The 17,420-nt window shown below is 38.2% G+C and overlaps 1 protein-coding gene and 1 long non-coding RNA gene across 5 annotated transcripts in view; one reads left to right on the top strand and one right to left on the bottom strand.

The window, feature by feature from the left end:
• Nucleotides 1-509: 509 nt before the first annotated feature.
• The window catches only part of LOC139148107 (cholesterol 24-hydroxylase-like), a 70,702-nt gene continuing 53,791 nt past the window's right edge, over nt 510-17,420 (top strand). For all 4 annotated transcript variants that reach the window (XM_070719408.1, XM_070719409.1, XM_070719410.1 and 1 more), the window contains exons 1-6: nt 510-780; nt 5,298-5,375; nt 6,122-6,203; nt 6,648-6,808; nt 7,095-7,233; nt 7,493-7,606. In XM_070719408.1, coding sequence (XP_070575509.1) covers nt 629-780; nt 5,298-5,375; nt 6,122-6,203; nt 6,648-6,808; nt 7,095-7,233; nt 7,493-7,606 — 726 coding nt within the window. In that variant the 5' untranslated portion in view covers nt 510-628. The remainder of the gene's footprint in view (nt 781-5,297; nt 5,376-6,121; nt 6,204-6,647; nt 6,809-7,094; nt 7,234-7,492; nt 7,607-17,420) is intronic.
• On the bottom strand, nt 11,001-11,794 carry LOC139148110 (uncharacterized). Its single transcript, XR_011555876.1, has 2 exons — nt 11,591-11,794; nt 11,001-11,227 (listed from the first exon to the last, which is right to left on the bottom strand). It is a non-coding gene; the product is annotated as an uncharacterized lncRNA (long non-coding RNA).

Here is a 17,420-nt window from a genome sequence, read left to right as displayed (position 1 = left end):
TAGCATACCTACAATCCGTAATTACGTCGCTATGATATTGCGACAAATTGTAACGATGCGGTAACAAACCGAATCTTTGTAATCCGACGAATCACCTGCAACTTTTTCCTTTTTTGACACATTTTCTGCCAACTCGACAATGACGCAACCGTCAGAATGAAATAAATTGAAACAGTGTGTCCAAAATGATAGTTACGTTATTTTACACAAGCACTTTACCACATTTCGTCAAAAGAATAATGCTGGTGTAGAGCCGGTGCCGTACTGCACTGGCCAAGGTACACGCAAAACCATACATCGCGATATTTTGCGATATATAAAAACTTGTAGCGAGATAATACGGTATAAAATAATGTAGTGCGAATTTTGCGCACGGTAATCGAAATACAGCCCCTGCCACCACTGCTAATGGAGAGAAATTGCGTTTACTGTGCGTGTGTTTTAATTATCCACAGCCCCTTACACAAAGAATGCCACCACGGCCTTATCCCCCTTTTTTATAGGAGAGTCACGTCATAAACTGGGCATTTACAGTATCAGCTGCGTTCAGTACAGAACAAAGCGAGAGTGACAGGGTTTCCCAGCTAAGCCCAGCTTTTACCAAGTGGAGAACATTTGTTCATCAGGAATGGCGTTTAATGTGTTCACCCTCGGTTACCTGATCGCCAGTATCTGCGTCGTTATTCTGTTACCATTGGTTATTACTGGATTATTATATCTTCTTTACATTGCCTACATCCGTCTGAAGTTTGCACATATGCCTGGACCAAAGTACAGCAGGTAATTCATGCATCACTGCATTCTTTAGCCATCGGAAACGTAAAGCATTTTGTTATACGTTAACTGGAGAGAAAGAATACTTCTTTCGATCAATTATGTGGACTTCTCATAGTGTCCACGTCGGCGATGTCCACAAAAGTACAGCTCCAACCAGGAGGAAGAATTTAAGAGGGTCTTGAAAAAGTTGACCTGAACTCTTTTCCATTGGGGCATATACATATTGTAATGAGGCCATATGGGTACTGGGCATTTACTTCTGGGCGATTGAGGTCAAACAATAATGACTCATAAAGAAAAACATGGTCCCTCCACTTGTGGAGGGGCCGTGAGTAAAAACTAATATCTTGAACCACAGACGGGTAAAATTTCAAGCATTATAAATCGAGCAAATCATCCAGAAGCAACTGTTATTAACTTACTGTCATAAGTAAAAACAAATTCTGACATTTGGGTTCACTGTAATCACTGATCCCGAACTGCCACAGCAAAGTTCAGAACTCATTAGGTCCTTGCATGACAAAAGTATAGTTATGTAATAGTAATTTAATGAGGTTTTGGTGCATGGCCAAATGCCAGGGTGCCCTCTAGTGGCAGCCTACTGTTGTCTTTTAATTTCGTTGTTTATTGTGTTAAGTTGATTCTCTTAATTTAGTTGATTCTCTTAATTTAGTTGATTCTCTTAATTGCCCATAAATTTTACTATTTTTGTGCTGTTTTGCCTCCTCTGGGGGTCACACTGGGGCCAAACTGCTGTGCGTCAGCAGCTGTTGATCACAATGTTTAGGCACTTGTCGTACAAATCGACATCGTTAGGAAAAGACATACAGAGAAAGAGTGTCCACCTCAAACAACCACTGCAAAATCGCTTCCGGTCAGTCTGCGCATTTCCGTATATCATTCTGCTAAGATATCACATTCAAAATGGTGGCTATCCTTGTGATAACTAAATGAGGAAAAATACAATTTTGAATTTAAAAAAAATTGTATTGTAAAAGTTTGAGGGTCCGAATATATTTCCCGAGTCGCATTCTACTATATGCAGAATAAAGTTAGACAGATTTCATTAGCTCGTCCAGGGTCAGTGACGCATTAAAAATTGCAAGTTAAACACATCAGTGTATAACTTGCACTCAGTTGCTTGGTCAGTCATCAATATCAATGAATGTTCTCCATTGTCTTGGTTTCTTATTTCGTTGCATACTCAAATATGCTCATTAATACACTCCGCATATTCAAGGAACATAAGTTTTCAAGTTTATGCAAATTTATAAACGCTAAAGTGTATTTTAGTTTTCAAGTTTATAACTTTCGGAAATGAAAGAGCTTAACTTGCGATTAGTACATGTAATCATGACATTATTAAAACGTCTTTTACAAAATGAGAGTGCTGTTGATATCTAGTGTTATATTACCATGTCCTGTCTATCGAATTTCAATTGGTTGAGCTAAACCTCGTGACTGACCACAAATACACAGTAATGGCTGTTTACATGCCCGTGAATATGAATAATAATATTAACAACTCACAGTATCTTAAACATCTTAACTTTACAGCTTAAACGTATACTATGGTTTGTACAAAAAATCATTATCCAAAAGAAATAAAATGGAGCACTTGTGGGGCACGTTTAGGCGCCTTTCCCCTAAAATCCCCGCTGTTGCAAAAAAAATTTACAGTGCGCGTGACAGTACGTCGCGTATTGCACTACACATCATTGTTCAGTAAATACAACATTTGTATAATACAAGTTCTTGGGCCTCGTTATCTTTCGCGTGGGAAATTTTCGTAAATTTTGACGGTTTTACTGGGTTGGTTGATAATGTATTGGACTTGACAGACTGCATCCTGACTATTAACGTTTATGTATGGGCGCGGGCGAGAGGAGAGCCAAAATTAACGGGCTCGGGTTAATTCTTGGCTTTATTCCCTCGCTTATCCATAAATGTTTTATTTTTTTTTTATAATTTTTTATTAATCAGAAAAAACAAAAACTACACAAGACAAAAAAAGGACAAGAAAACAGAACAGAATCAAACATCCAAAAGAGCGACAAAAGCTCCCCATTTTTTTGTATGTTTCTCGTGGTTATCAGTTGTAAAAGCTATTCGTTTTTCGGTCTTGTACACAGAACGGACATAAGATTTAAATCCATCGATATTTGGGGAGGTGTTTAAGTATTTACATCGAAAAATATGAAAACGACCCATTAGAAAAACAAAATCACCAAGTATATTAAATTGGTCACCAATGCCAAGTATACACTGCAGAGCGTTTAGCTTTATTCTAGTATGGTTACACTATAAAACCACTCTTTTACACTTTGCCAAAATTTGGCTGTATAAATACAATCCAAAAAAAAGTGAAAATAATCTTCTTCAACCTCCTCGCAAAAAGTACACATAGGGGAATTAATCAAGCCCCATTTACGAAGCATACGATTTGTTGGTAAAATCCTCATAACCAGTTTGTACTGGAAATTTCTCAATTTGGTATCTATAGTTAGTTTGAAAGGAAGTACAAATAGTTTGTTAGTGGGAATAATAACATCTAAAATATCATGCCAATATCTTATGATGTGTAAAGGAACATCAGTAGATGAATCTAATTTTAAGAAATAATTGTAGATATCTTGATTAATTTTAACACTAGAGAAGCAATTATTATTCCGACATTTAGGCTTACACACCAATAGTTTGGAAGATTTTGATTTTTTAATCATCTTCTTCCAAGCACTCGGAATAGCATTTAAGATTTGTGTATAATCATAATGCGTACATATATTACCATACGTTTCGGTAAACTTGTCAAAACTATAAAACTTGCAATTAACATCCAGTAAGTCATTAATAAATACAACTCCATTCTCATATAGGTTTTTCCATCGAATTGGAAGCCCATTAATGCAGATTTTAGAATTATAGCAAATAAAAGCTTGACATGCATCGTCAGCGTTATTGACCATGGTATAGTTATACTGCAGCCATGCTAAAAGAATTTCTTTGAAAAAACTAGACTTGATATGGTCGAAAGTGGAAAAGTCGCAGTTATTAATATTGGCGTAATAAACAAGGGAACCGCCAGAATCTGAAAGCATGGAATTATACCACTTGCTGCAAAACATACTGGTATTGCAAACAATCCTTCTAATCCAAGCAGCTTTAAGTGTCCAGTTGAAGACACGTAGATTGTCAAATTAAGGCCGCCCTTTTCATATGAGTTGTAAATGGTGTCTCTCTTAATCCGGTCTGGTTTACCATCCCACAAGAAGTTAAAAATAAGGGTCTCATAATTCTTAAAAAAATCAAACCCAGGTGTTGGGAGGGACATAAATAAGTACGTAAACTGAGAAGTGACCAAAGACTTAATAAGAGCAACTTTCCCATAGAAGGTAAGACCACGTCCCTTCCATGGCTGCAGTATCTTTCTAGCTTTTTCAATGCGAGGACTAAAGTTGAAGTCAAGTAAATCTGCTAAATTACTCGGAATGTGTATACCCAATACATCCACAGAGCCATCTGTCCATTCTAAGGGACAAGGAGTGTCAATAATGAAATTTGTAAGTTTTAATGAGCCTATGCGCAACACCTTACACTTTTCATAATTAGGTTTTAAACCAGATATAGAGGAAAAATCGTTCAAAATATTTAGCAAAGCAGAAAAGGAGGTCGGAGTGGCCTGGATTGGAAAATTGGTATCGTCAGCATATTGTGAAATTTTACTTTCGATCAAACCTGTATTTAACCTTTTATAGCTCGACAATCTCTCACCCGAATTGCTAACATCTCAACGGCAATAACAAATAAATAAGGCGATAATGGACATCCTTGTCGAACACCGCGTAAAAGATTAAACTTATCAGAAATATGACCATAATTTATAATGCGACTACAGATATTGTTATACATTACTTTAACCCAGGTAATAAAAGAATGACCAAAATTAAAAAATTCTAAAGATTTCAAAATCAAGTCCCATCTCACTTTGTCAAACGCTTTCTCAAAGTCGGCTATGGAGATCAAACCAGGTTTGTCTCCTCGCTCATAACATTCAATAATCTCTAAGAGCCTACGGATATTGTCAGCAATAAAACGACCATGAATAAACCCCGTCTGGTCTTCATGAATGATATCTGAGATTACGCGCTTGACTCGAAGTGCAAGACACTTAGCTAAAATACGGGTGTCACAACAGAGAAGAGTCAAAGGCCGCCAATTTTTTAGAAAAATTGGGTCTTTATCATTACCCTGTGCGTCTTGTTTTAATAAAAGTGACAATAAACCCTCCCTCTGAGATAGGGATAATGTCCCAGATTCATAAGAATATTTGAAACACTGAAGCATGGGAGTACATAACTGTTTAAAGAAAACTTTGTAAACTTCAACTGGGATACCATCCAAAATCCATAAATGTTAATGATCACGGTGTAGCCCATTATTTCTACAATATGATAATACATCTAAAACTGATAACCTATTGTTGTTTTAATTTTTTTTATTCAAATGTTTCCCATTTCCAGTTTCCTTTTCGGTAATTTGGCAGAGATTAAAAGAGGAATTTCTGATGGAAAGATCTTCCAAACGATAGTATATGAATGGTAAGTCTTTTCCTTCATCAAACAATACGTACGACCAAAGAGTGCGTATTTCATTCTGATTTGTCGGTGAATAGCTAGGCCAACCTCAATCACAATCTTCATTTTGAAGCATAGAAATGCAAGAAATATAATGCTAGTTGTCCATGCCCTGAATGTTACTCCCATCGCAGTGTCATTTTCTGTGATCTATACATATATATATATATATATATATATATCTATCTCTATCTATCTATCTATCTATCTATCTATCTATCTATCTATCTATCTATCTATCTATCTATCTATATATATATATATATATATATATATATATATATATATATATATATATATATATATAATATATATATATATAAACAGATTACTTTTTTGCATTGAGCACTGTAATTTCCCTCGAGGACATCTGTATACTTATATATATATATATATATATGTATATATGTATGTATTATATATATATATGTATGTATGTATGTATGTATGTATGTATGTATGTATGTATGTATGTATGTATGTATGTATGTATGTATGTAAGGGTTGGTGAACGGATGGATGGATGGATGTACGTACTTACGTATGTATGTATGCATATATGTATCTAAGTAGATTTTGATAGGCAGCCCTAAGTTGAAATCTTACCAAGGATTTATGCATGCAATGATCTGTTTAATCAATCTCTGTTGTTGGTGTCATTAAGTTATTCTTCTCTGGTTATGTACTACGTAATATTCTCCGGTTGACAGGTCGCAGAAATATGGCCGAGTGTTTACGTTTGCCGTTTTACATGAAACGTATGTCATGATATCAGATGTTGTGGCTGTGAAGGTAATTATGTAAATCATGTTGGAATTTTGCACGATTACAGAGAAAATAAGTTGAACAATAAGTAGCAACGTCTTGCACTTGTGTAAAGCAATCAGTTTCCAAATGACAAAAACAAAATCAGATGAAAATGTTTTCATCTTGAACTATCTTGGGATAAATAACGTATTAATGATATGTTCAATGCAAAGATGTAAACCCATCTCAAAACGAACTTGGAGAAAAGAAATAACAGTCTTTGTACATGAATTTACCTTGTGTTGATGAAGGTATTCACTTAAATGGATGTGACAACAAGAACAACACTAACAACAACACTAACAACAACAACAACAACAACAACAACAACAAAACAACAGCAACAAAAGCAACAACAACTAAAGCTAAACTACATATTAAACATTTACTGTTCATACTCTCTTAAAATGTTCCTTGTCGATGGCGAAGCATCTATTGGTTACGGTGAATTGTCCGAAAGGAGCTAGACCTTATGACACGCTTGGCACCATATATGGTCAACGATTTATGGGTCACGGTTTGGTATCGGAACGTTGTCACGAAAAATGGGCTAAACGCAGGGCCATCATCAATCCAGCCTTCCATCGGAGGTAATTTTTCATATCTATGTGATCAACGCAATATAACATTTCGGTGACATTGCTACTACCGTAATCGAAACACGCCTGTTACAGTATCATCACCATGGATACGTACATTGGTCATTCAAGATAAACTTCAAACGTTACCTTCTCTTTGATGGTCTTACAGTCGGCATACTTCCGCTGTACTTGAAAAGCCGTACACGAACGTGTATTCGTCATCTTCAAACACTTTGAACTCAGGCAGAAATGTTATAAATAGTGCCACGTACATCTTTTGTTGTTCTTTCCTAAGATTTCTACGGCTCTCAATGGATCAGTTCAACGCAAGCGTCGACATGTTGATTGGTAAACTTAAGCAGAAGGCTGATGGCACAAGTACAGTGTCCATGTTGGAAGAATTCTATAGACTTGGCCTCGAAATCATCGGAAAGGTTCGACCTACAAATTTTGGCACATCATTGTCGACTGAGTGTAACCCTTTCACCACCATGGTTTGAACCTATCCTTTATTTTCTATAGTAAATTTGGACCGCTAGTGAGGAAATTGGGGGTGCAAGTGTTATCGTATCATCACGGAAGTTATTCCCATTTTGTTCAGGGACAGGAATCAATACCCTTTTCAACTAATCCGAGAGACAATCAAAGGCAAAGGTACTAAGTCATCACTGTGTGTAACTATTTTCGTTTCAGGTGGCTTTTGGGACTGATTTCAACGTCATATTAGAGGTGGAAAATCACTTTGTGGAAGCAAACCAAGTAATCCTATCTGCCCTTTTAAGGCGCATGCGCTCTCCACTTGAAGATGTAAGCGAAAACTTAAAATTTTTGCTCACGTGTGAACACGTGAGCATATGTCGCAGCGATGTCTGTCTGTCTGTCTGTCTGTCTGTCTGTGTGTCTGTCTGTCTGTGGGTCCATTTTCTCAAAAACGGCTGAACGTATTTCAGTCAAATTTGGTAGACATCTTCAGAATTCAAATGGCTAGAACTGAAAAGGTTTTGGTGGGCGTGGCTTGGATATTAATGAAGTTATGAAAGTTTTAATTTTTCTGTTACGCCGCGTATGACAAGTGAAAACAATCGACTGTTTGAGGGCGCTGTGAAAAGTGCTTGTCCAGGTTGGCAACAGCTGGATAGCTCTGGTTTCAACCACGGTCCCTCCGTGTTTCAACCTCGTATTGAACATTAAAAATATGATATTTTATTACTCATTCAACTCACTATTCAAGATAAAATATCGTTTAGCAAATTAGCTTTATCCTTGGTAATTGATTGTTTCCCTCGCTGCTCGATCGCCAGAAATGAGTACATACATTCTTAGCCCTGCGTACGATGCTGTGTGTTCCGCTACAGCTAATAGCCCCGCTCACCACAGTGAGCGGGGCTATTAGCTGTAGCGGAACACACAGCATCGTACGCAGGGCTAATACGTTCTCTACCTAGCCTCATGGCATGGAAGTGCTGATGAATAATAACTTTGGGTCAAAGGTATTGAAGTGTCCAATCAGGTTCGTGCACAGAGTCCAAGGCCATGACCTACTTCATGTACTTCTGCACTGTTTTGATTTTGCTTCGCCAAGAAACGTATTCGTCATTGTCCATAGAAGTATGTTTGCTCTCCTTTGAGGTTGTTTGTGAAACAAATTCCGGGATAGGCCTTGGAATGCATACGATCGGCATCGCGGCAGTGCATGTAGCTAGCCCTACGAGTATGGCGAGAGTGTCCGGCTTTGGCTACGCCGCCTCCCACCTCCGGTAGGCGGCGTAGCCCCCGGCGTAGCCAAAGCCGGACACTGTCGCCATACTCGTAGGGCTATGCATGTAGCGTACCATGCTTGTGTAACTGCCGAGCTCAACGTGCATTCACGGTTGATACTCGTGTACAATCATGATGTGTTCAATTCTGATGATGATTCATAAGTCTTACTTTTGCAGTCTTTTTTCCGTACGATAATCCCGACAATACGTGTTACTGTTAGACGAGGTGGCCATTTATGATAAGTTTCAATACTGCACAGCTACATAGCGTCACTATCGTGTGATCGAGGTACTAGCGTTGTTGAACGGGATACAGAAACTCTGCAGAGGGAGAAACGATCGTTGACATGAACAGTCAATGTACTTCAGCACGTAGTCCGCAGATAGCGGATCGAGAAAATAAACGTGTCCCAGTAAATAACGGAATATTTATGTACATTAACTCGATATTAATCAAATTTCCAGCTCATCGCAAAAAAATGTATTGCAAAGATTAATTTGTCACTGACAAATACTGCACTGTATGGAATACAGTCTGTAGAATAGTTCAACTTCAAGTGGTATTACCCGAGACAAACACTTGTGTTGTCAATTTTGATTTCATTTCATAAACTTCATACTTCATCGAGTATCGTGTATTTCAGCCTTTGTGAAGCCATTTTATTGATATTTTCAATTTTGTCTTGGCTTTGTTGTGGAACATGTTGAATCGTCTCCGTGGACATGTAGGCAAAAGTGTGTGACGGGGTCGAAGTGACTTGGGTACCTGGGGCCGACCAAAACCAGTGTGAATTACTGGGGTCAAAGCGGACAGCGGCCGGGATGACGTGTTCCCCAAGCGAGCTACCTTCAGAAGTCTGTTTCATCGCAAAAAACGTCAACTTTTAAAACCCGTCAATTATTTACTGATGTTATTCTCAGCATCACAAACATATACGCCTCTGCTATGTATCACAGCAAATAGTTATATTTGAGCGCCCCGTAAATGGGATCCTCGTTTTTTTGCGAACCCGGAAGTGTGTCTTGCTCAATGCATTTCCTACCCATAGCGAGGGAAACTGCCCGCGTTCCCATGCTCCCATGCACCCTTTTCAATGCCAGTGCAACGCCATCTGTGCAAAATTTGTGGTGGTATGCTCCCGTGTTATGGAAAACCTCTCTTATTCTAACAATGACGTAGTTGACTTTGGACTTCGATTTCGTAAATGTGATGTCCATGCAGTGAGTTTGGGTTGGCGCGCTTATAATGCAATCTTCGCCCGCCTGCGGTCCGATATCCCGCATTTATTAGCGATATTTATCTGTTTTGACTTGACCAAAGTTGGCAAAACTTGCTATGTACATTAAAGATACTATGATACAAGATTATTGAAAGTCATTTGACATTTTTTCAGCCAATTCCCAATACGCATATTTAATGAACCTTCCAAATTAGAGATATATACTGGCATTTACTTGATAAAATTTGGCGAAACATGCTGTGTACATTGATCATTATACCAGGTTATAAGGGAACGAGCACAATTAACGCGGGGGGGGGGGGGGGGCTGGAAGAGAAAATATGTGGTGCAAAAATTTTTTACAGGCCCCCCCCTAACACCAGCAAAAATTTTAGTGGCCCCCCCATCACCGGCAACAAAATTTTTGTGGCCCCCCCCCCCGAAAAAAAAGAAAGATTACATGGGTACAAAGTTGTACACATATATATAATCCTTATAACTTTTAATATATGCTTTAGTGAAAACAACATTCTTGCATTCTTGAAATAAATAATAAACAAATAAATATATAAATAATAAACAAAATAACATATGTTCAAGCTTTACTACTTGTAACACCTACAGCTAGCTTATAGAACAGGAATGCCTGTCAGTACCATGTGAAATTAGCATTCACATGGCTAGTTGGCATGGCTAACTGTATGTGCATAGGGAATAGGCAGTTAGGCAGTACACATTCATTTCAGCTAGCCATTCACATAAATGTGAACGAATGGTTATTTTGAATAACGAATGGTTATTTGAACTGTTCACATGTATGTGAACGAACGGTTATTTTGAATGCACATATGAATGACAGGGTCATCCTGGCAGAAAAAGAGCACCATGAAAAGTACTGATTTGACACCAGATTTTACTTTTATTGATGTTGCTGTTACGAATTTGGTAAACATTGTTACATTTGCATGTTTGCAAGGTGTAAGCAAATATCAAATAAGTGAAATCAAATTCCAGTGAAATCAAGTACTTTTTACACAGGCTCTTTTAGTGTACATGTATTATATGATACAATTGGTTAGAGATGTAATTTAACCATATTTGGCCTAAAACTAAGACAGGCCAAACAGAGTTAAAAGCAACTCAGACTCACCTGATCACAGCAAACACAAGCAGACTCACCTTTCCAAACGTTCAAAATAAAAAGCACAAAATAGGCCTATATCTGTAAGTCTGATGACCAATTTAATAAATTTTTGGCTTCAACAAATTTCATAGACACAGTGAAAAGTGATTTAGTCAAAGATTAGTTTTTAAAAGAGTTCATTTAGCTCTGGCCAAGTCTCGTCTTTCATGTCCTATTTTGTTTTGAAATTTGATATTGAAGACTTCTTTAGGTAGGTCATGATTATTCTTGCCGAATTTTTCTTGGGCCTTGGCTGATATGCACACTGAAATGAAACAGAAAGAAGAGAATGAACTTAGCAACATTTATTAAGACAACAAATTTACAATACAGTTTCAGAACATGTGTGTGATTTGTTACATACACATAGAGGAATTTTTTACATGCATCTTTGCGAGTGCAAAATTAACACATTAAAAGTGTAACATATCTAGAAATGTATTGGGCTTGTGTAAGTTGTATTGACTTGACTAGTTGTTGCCACTGGCCCTCAAGCTCAGGTTAAAAATGTCGGGCCATATACAAAGCCAAGCTTCCCAGGGAAACATCGATGTGCAGAGAAAAGCCTCTCTATAAGGCATACTAATTTCGTAATTGCCCTTTATAAATATGCATTTCAAATACTTACCGGATCAATGGAAAATTATCGTCCACGGCGACTTGCTATCTCGGTCACTGCATCCAACAATGTCGCGGGGAAATGTCCACCGAAACATACATAGACCTAACTCACTTGCTGTTTTGACTAAAAATGTGTCGTCACTGGGGAAGAAATGACTGAGAAATCAGCCATAATTCGTAAGATTCAGCTGGAGATTTGAACAGCCGTTAATACTTGAAAAACGTTAATACTTGAAAAAACTATGCGTTATCTCATTTGAGAGATGCAACGCATAATGTGTCCGATAACGATCGCGTGGGAACACAAAGCATTGGTCAAATTCGAAAGGTCAAGGGTCGTGACCGTCGCAAAATTTTGACATTTCAAGTACGCGTAACCTGTTCTTTTAGATTTTTCTAATAAGCAAAAAATGACTTTATATAGAAGAGATCAGTTAAAATACGGAAGTCCAGCACACTAAGCCAGCACACTAAGTGAACCCCGTTGCAATACTGATCAGCCTTGTTAAATTCCAGCATACTCATTTACGGGACCCTTACGTTCATACCCTGTTGCGTGCCGTCCACTCTCGGAAACGCAACTCTTTCCAAAGTCACGACATCATACATCGTCAGAACCGTTAGTCGATCCGGCTCGATTTTTGAACGGTTTGGGGATGAACAGTACCTGTACTGCGTTTCCATTAAGTTTTATGTAAGTTGTGATCGCGAAAGTTTACAATGGCAGATGCAGAACCGTCGCAAGTGTGTTCGTCGTTGTGTGATGATCTGACAAAATTTATTGACAGATCCAACCATGTGAGTACCTTTCAATAGAATGCAGGTTCCGATCATATTGAATATTTAGCGGTGAACATGTGTTAATTATTTCACATTTTGAAAATAAAAATAAACGATGTTTAAAATTTGATCTGTGCTGATTTATCTGATTTAATTTACTACTCACAGACGTTCGCAGCCATCTGCATTACTCCCCTCTTGTCATATTCATTGGTTTATGCTGAAAATCCTGGTCTCTTTTTTTGAATGGAGATGAATTAAATTAATTCTAACTATATTTAAGGGATAGTCTGTAACTTCATAATTTTGGCAGAAATTTTGTTCTTCGTACATCGACTACAGGTTTTTCTCTCTTTTCAAAATCATGTTAGCCAGTATTGCAAATGTTATTCTATTTTCTAAAACACGTTCAAATGTCCAGTGTTCACAACCTGTATTATGTAAAGTCAGCATTGTTATTGTTGGTAAACACATTTTGGTCTGGACTAAACTTTAATTGAACACAATAACACGTGGACTTTTATAATATACATGCACACAAAGTGTATGTTGGTTGTATTGATAATATCAACGAGCTAATTCAACTTAAATTTGTGAACCAATAAAGTAATACATAACAAAAATATTAACAAAATCAAAAACTTACAGCTTTACACTGTCACTTTAAAATGGCAAACCGTTGCTTCTGTATCCACTAAATATTGAAGTCTGAGAACAATTTAACTGGTAACCAGTGCATGTGACCCATGTGACATTTCTATTGTGCAAACATGAGTAATTTCACCTGAAAAACTTAACTCAAGTAAAAACAACTCTACACATGAGTGCTGCCTAATTTATTTAAATTAAATAGACAATAGGGATATGAAAACATGAGAATTGACAAACAAGTCAGTCCTTGGAGTTTATTAATGCATGTCTAAATTTTTACTGCCACATGTGTAAGCTACCATTCAATCCATTGACAATCTTCCCTTCTGTCATGAATCAATAGGACTGCTAATGAATGGTTACTTCACATGGCTGAGCCTGATTTCACATGCATAGCTTGTGATGAATGTTCAAATTTTAACATGTCGTATTTCCAATACTGGCATGTGGCAGGTTGGGCTGCTATGGACTGCCTATTTTCCCTCAAATAGCCATGCCACCTGTTCCACACAGTTATGTGGACTGGCTAATAGGCAGTTCAGTTTTGTAAGGGAATATACTTGTCAGTATTGTGTTGTGCTATTTTAATCATAATATTGCTGATTTTACACAGAACAACTGCATTGTGAGGTTCAAGACTTGGTATTTCATCACGCTACAAGAAGTTTAACAAGGAACTCCAACCTCAACAAGGAACAAAAATGCTGAAAAATATTCTCTGTCTGTCATGGTGTAAAAAATTTTGGTGGCCCACCCCTTACCTTCCTTGGAATTTTCATGGCCCACCCCAAGAACACTCATTTTTTTTCGTGGCCCCCCCATTTTCTCTTCCGGCCCCCCCCCCCGTTAATTGTGCTCGGTCCCTAACAGTATTGAAAGTCATTTTGCATTTTCATGTCAGCTAATTCATAATTTGCATAAATAGCTAACAAGCTTTCACGGTTTGGCATATAGAGCTTGAAGGACTTGACCAAAGGTAATTACACATGCTATATTGTGATACAATGACAGTACTCAAAGAAATTAATTATTTTTATTTCAGCTAATTACATATTTGAATACTTAATGACCTTTAGAATTGATCTGTGGTGAAATTCATTGTGTTGATCATAACACTTTAAATGTAGCAAAGCATGTAGCAAAGGTTCAAACTTGCACATAAATGCAATATATAATGAAACACGTGAGCATTTTCAGTTCATATCTGGTTTGCTCACGTGTGTACACACGTGGGCATATGTCGCAGCGATGTCTGTCTGTCTGTGTGTCTGTCTGTCTGTCTGTTGGTCCATTTTCTCAAAAACGGCTGAACGTATTTCAGTCAAATTTGGTAGACATCTTCAGAATTCAAATGGCTAGAACTGAAAAGGTTTTGGTGGGCGTGGCTTGCATATTAATGAAGTTATGAAAGTTTTAATTTTTCTGTTACGCCGCGTATGACAAGTGAAAACAATCGACTGTTTGAGGGCGCTGTGAAATGTGCTTGTCCAGGTTGGCTACAGCTGGATAGCTCTGGTTTCAACCACGGTCCCTCCGTGTTTCAACCTCGTATTGAACATTAAAAATATGATATTTTATTACTCATTCAACTCACTATTCAAGATAAAATATCGTTTAGCAAATTAGCTTTATCCTTGGTAATTGATTGTTTCCCTCGCTGCTCGATCGCCAGAAATGAGTACATACGTTCTCTACCTAGCCTCATGGCATGGAAGTGCTGATGAATAATAACTTTGGGTCAAAGGTATTGAAGTGTCCAATCAGGTTCGTGCACAGAGTCCAAGGCCATGACCTACTTCATGTACTTCTGCACTGTTTTGATTTTGCTTCGCCAAGAAACGTGTTCGTCATTGTCCATAGAAGTATGTTTGCTCTCCTTTGAGGTTGTTTGTGAAACAAATTCCGGGATAGGCCTTGGAATGCATACGATCGGCATCGCGGCAGTGCATGTAGCTAGCCCTACGAGTATGGCGAGAGTGTCCGGCTTTGGCTACGCCGCCTCCCACCTCCGGTAGGCGGCGTAGCCCCCGGCGTAGCCAAAGCCGGACACTGTCGCCATACTCGTAGGGCTATGCATGTAGCGTACCATGCTTGTGTAACTGCCGAGCTCAACGTGCATTCACGGTTGATACTCGTGTACAATCATGATGTGTTCAATTCTGATGATGATTCATAAGTCTTACTTTTGCAGTCTTTTTTCCGTACGATAATCCCGACAATACGTGTTACTGTTAGACGAGGTGGCCATTTATGATAAGTTTCAATACTGCACAGCTACATAGCGTCACTATCGTGTGATCGAGGTACTAGCGTTGTTGAACGGGATACAGAAACTCTGCAGAGGGAGAAACGATCGTTGACATGAACAGTCAATGTACTTCAGCACGTAGTCCGCAGATAGCGGATCGAGAAAATAAACGTGTCCCAGTAAATAATGGAATATTTATGTACATTAACTCGATATTAATCAAATTTCCAGCTCATCGCAAAAAAATGTATTGCAAAGATTAATTTGTCACTGACAAATACTGCACTGTATGGAACACGTATTGTCGGGATTATCGTACGGAAAAAAGACTGCAAAAGTAAGACTTATGAATCATCATCAGAATTGAACACATCATGATTGTACACGAGTATCAACCGTGAATGCACGTTGAGCTCGGCAGTTACACAAGCATGGTACGCTACATGCATAGCCCTACGAGTATGGCGACAGTGTCCGGCTTTGGCTACGCCGGGGGCTACGCCGCCTACCGGAGGTGGGAGGTGGCGTAGCCAAAGCCGGACACTCTCGCCATACTCGTAGGGCTAGCTACATGCACTGCCGCGATGCCGATCGTATGCATTCCAAGGCCTATCCCGGAATTTGTTTCACAACAACCTCAAAGGAGAGCAAACATACTTCTATGGACAATGACGAATACGTTTCTTGGCGAAGCAAAATCAAAACAGTGCAGAAGTACATGAAGTAGGTCATGGCCTTGGACTCTGTGCACGAACCTGATTGGACACTTCAATACCTTTGACCCAAAGTTGTTATTCATCAGCACTTCCATGCCATGAGGCTAGGTAGAGAACGTATTAGCCTGCGTACGATGCTGTGTGTTCCGCTACAGCTAATAGCCCCGCTCACCGCTCACTGTGGTGAGCGGGGCTATTAGCTGTAGCGGAACACACAGCATCGTACGCAGGGCTAAGAATGTATGTACTCATTTCTGGCGATCGAGCAGCGAGGGAAACAATCAATTACCAAGGATAAAGCTAATTTGCTAACGATATTTTATCTTGAATAGTGAGTTGAATGAGTAATAAATATCATATTTTTAATGTTCAATACGAGGTTGAAACACGGAGGGACCGTGGTTGAAACCAGAGCTTTCCAGCTGTAGCCAACCTGGACAAGCACTTTTCACAGCGCCCTCAAACAGTCGATTGTTTTCACTTGTCATACGCGGCGTAACAGAAAAATTAAAACTTTCATAACTTCATTAATATCCAAGCCACGCCCACCAAAACCTTTTCAGTTCTAGCCATTTGAATTCTGAAGATGTCTACCAAATTTGACTGAAATACGTTCAGCCGTTTTTGAGAAAATGGACCCACAGACAGACAGACAGACAGACAGACAGACAGACAGACAGACAGACATCGCTGCGACATATGCTCACGTGTTCACACGTGAGCAAAAAATGACAAGATATATTTCCTTCTCATTGATGCAATGATTTTCCTTTGTGTCACTGGTTTTCTGTAGAAAGATGCTTTTTTATGAACAAAATAACAGTTAAAAAAGGCAGTTTTTGTCATTATTAGCTGTGCTTTTATGGTTTCAATGTTACAAGAAAAGGTCCTCTCAGACACTGTACACATCAGATTTGGCTAAAAAAGCTCTCTATGGCTCCTCAGTAGATTTAATTGGATGGTTGGCAAGTCTTAACACCCATCAAAGTTTTTGATTCACTGCTTTTTCCTCTTTGATATTAATGATTGACATCCATTTCTGTACAACAGTTCAGGACATCTGGTTAAGCATAGAAAGTGTGAAATACATTCACAGCTCATTCAAAATACAGCTCATTCAAAATGTACTGTATTCAAACTTTAAGATTGACACTTTGAAATTCCTATCTTACAACTGACATATCAACAATTTCATTAAAGCATAGAATGACTATTTAAAATATAAATATATGTAAAATGTAAAATATAATATAATATATATATATATATATATATATATATATATATATATATATATATATATATATATATATATATATAAAATTTATGTCCACCTTTTTTTTACCTATGTAACGCGGGGGGGGGGGGGTTTCACCCTGTTTTCGAAATTTGGAATAGGGGGGGTCACCCTGTTTTCAAAATTCGGAATAGGGGGGGGGGGG

This window comes from Ptychodera flava, chromosome 13 (assembly GCF_041260155.1).
Source record: "Ptychodera flava strain L36383 chromosome 13, AS_Pfla_20210202, whole genome shotgun sequence".
NCBI lineage: Eukaryota > Metazoa > Hemichordata > Enteropneusta > Ptychoderidae > Ptychodera > Ptychodera flava.
Note: the sequence above shows the minus strand (reverse complement) of the source record. Positions and strands in the feature narration are given on the sequence as shown.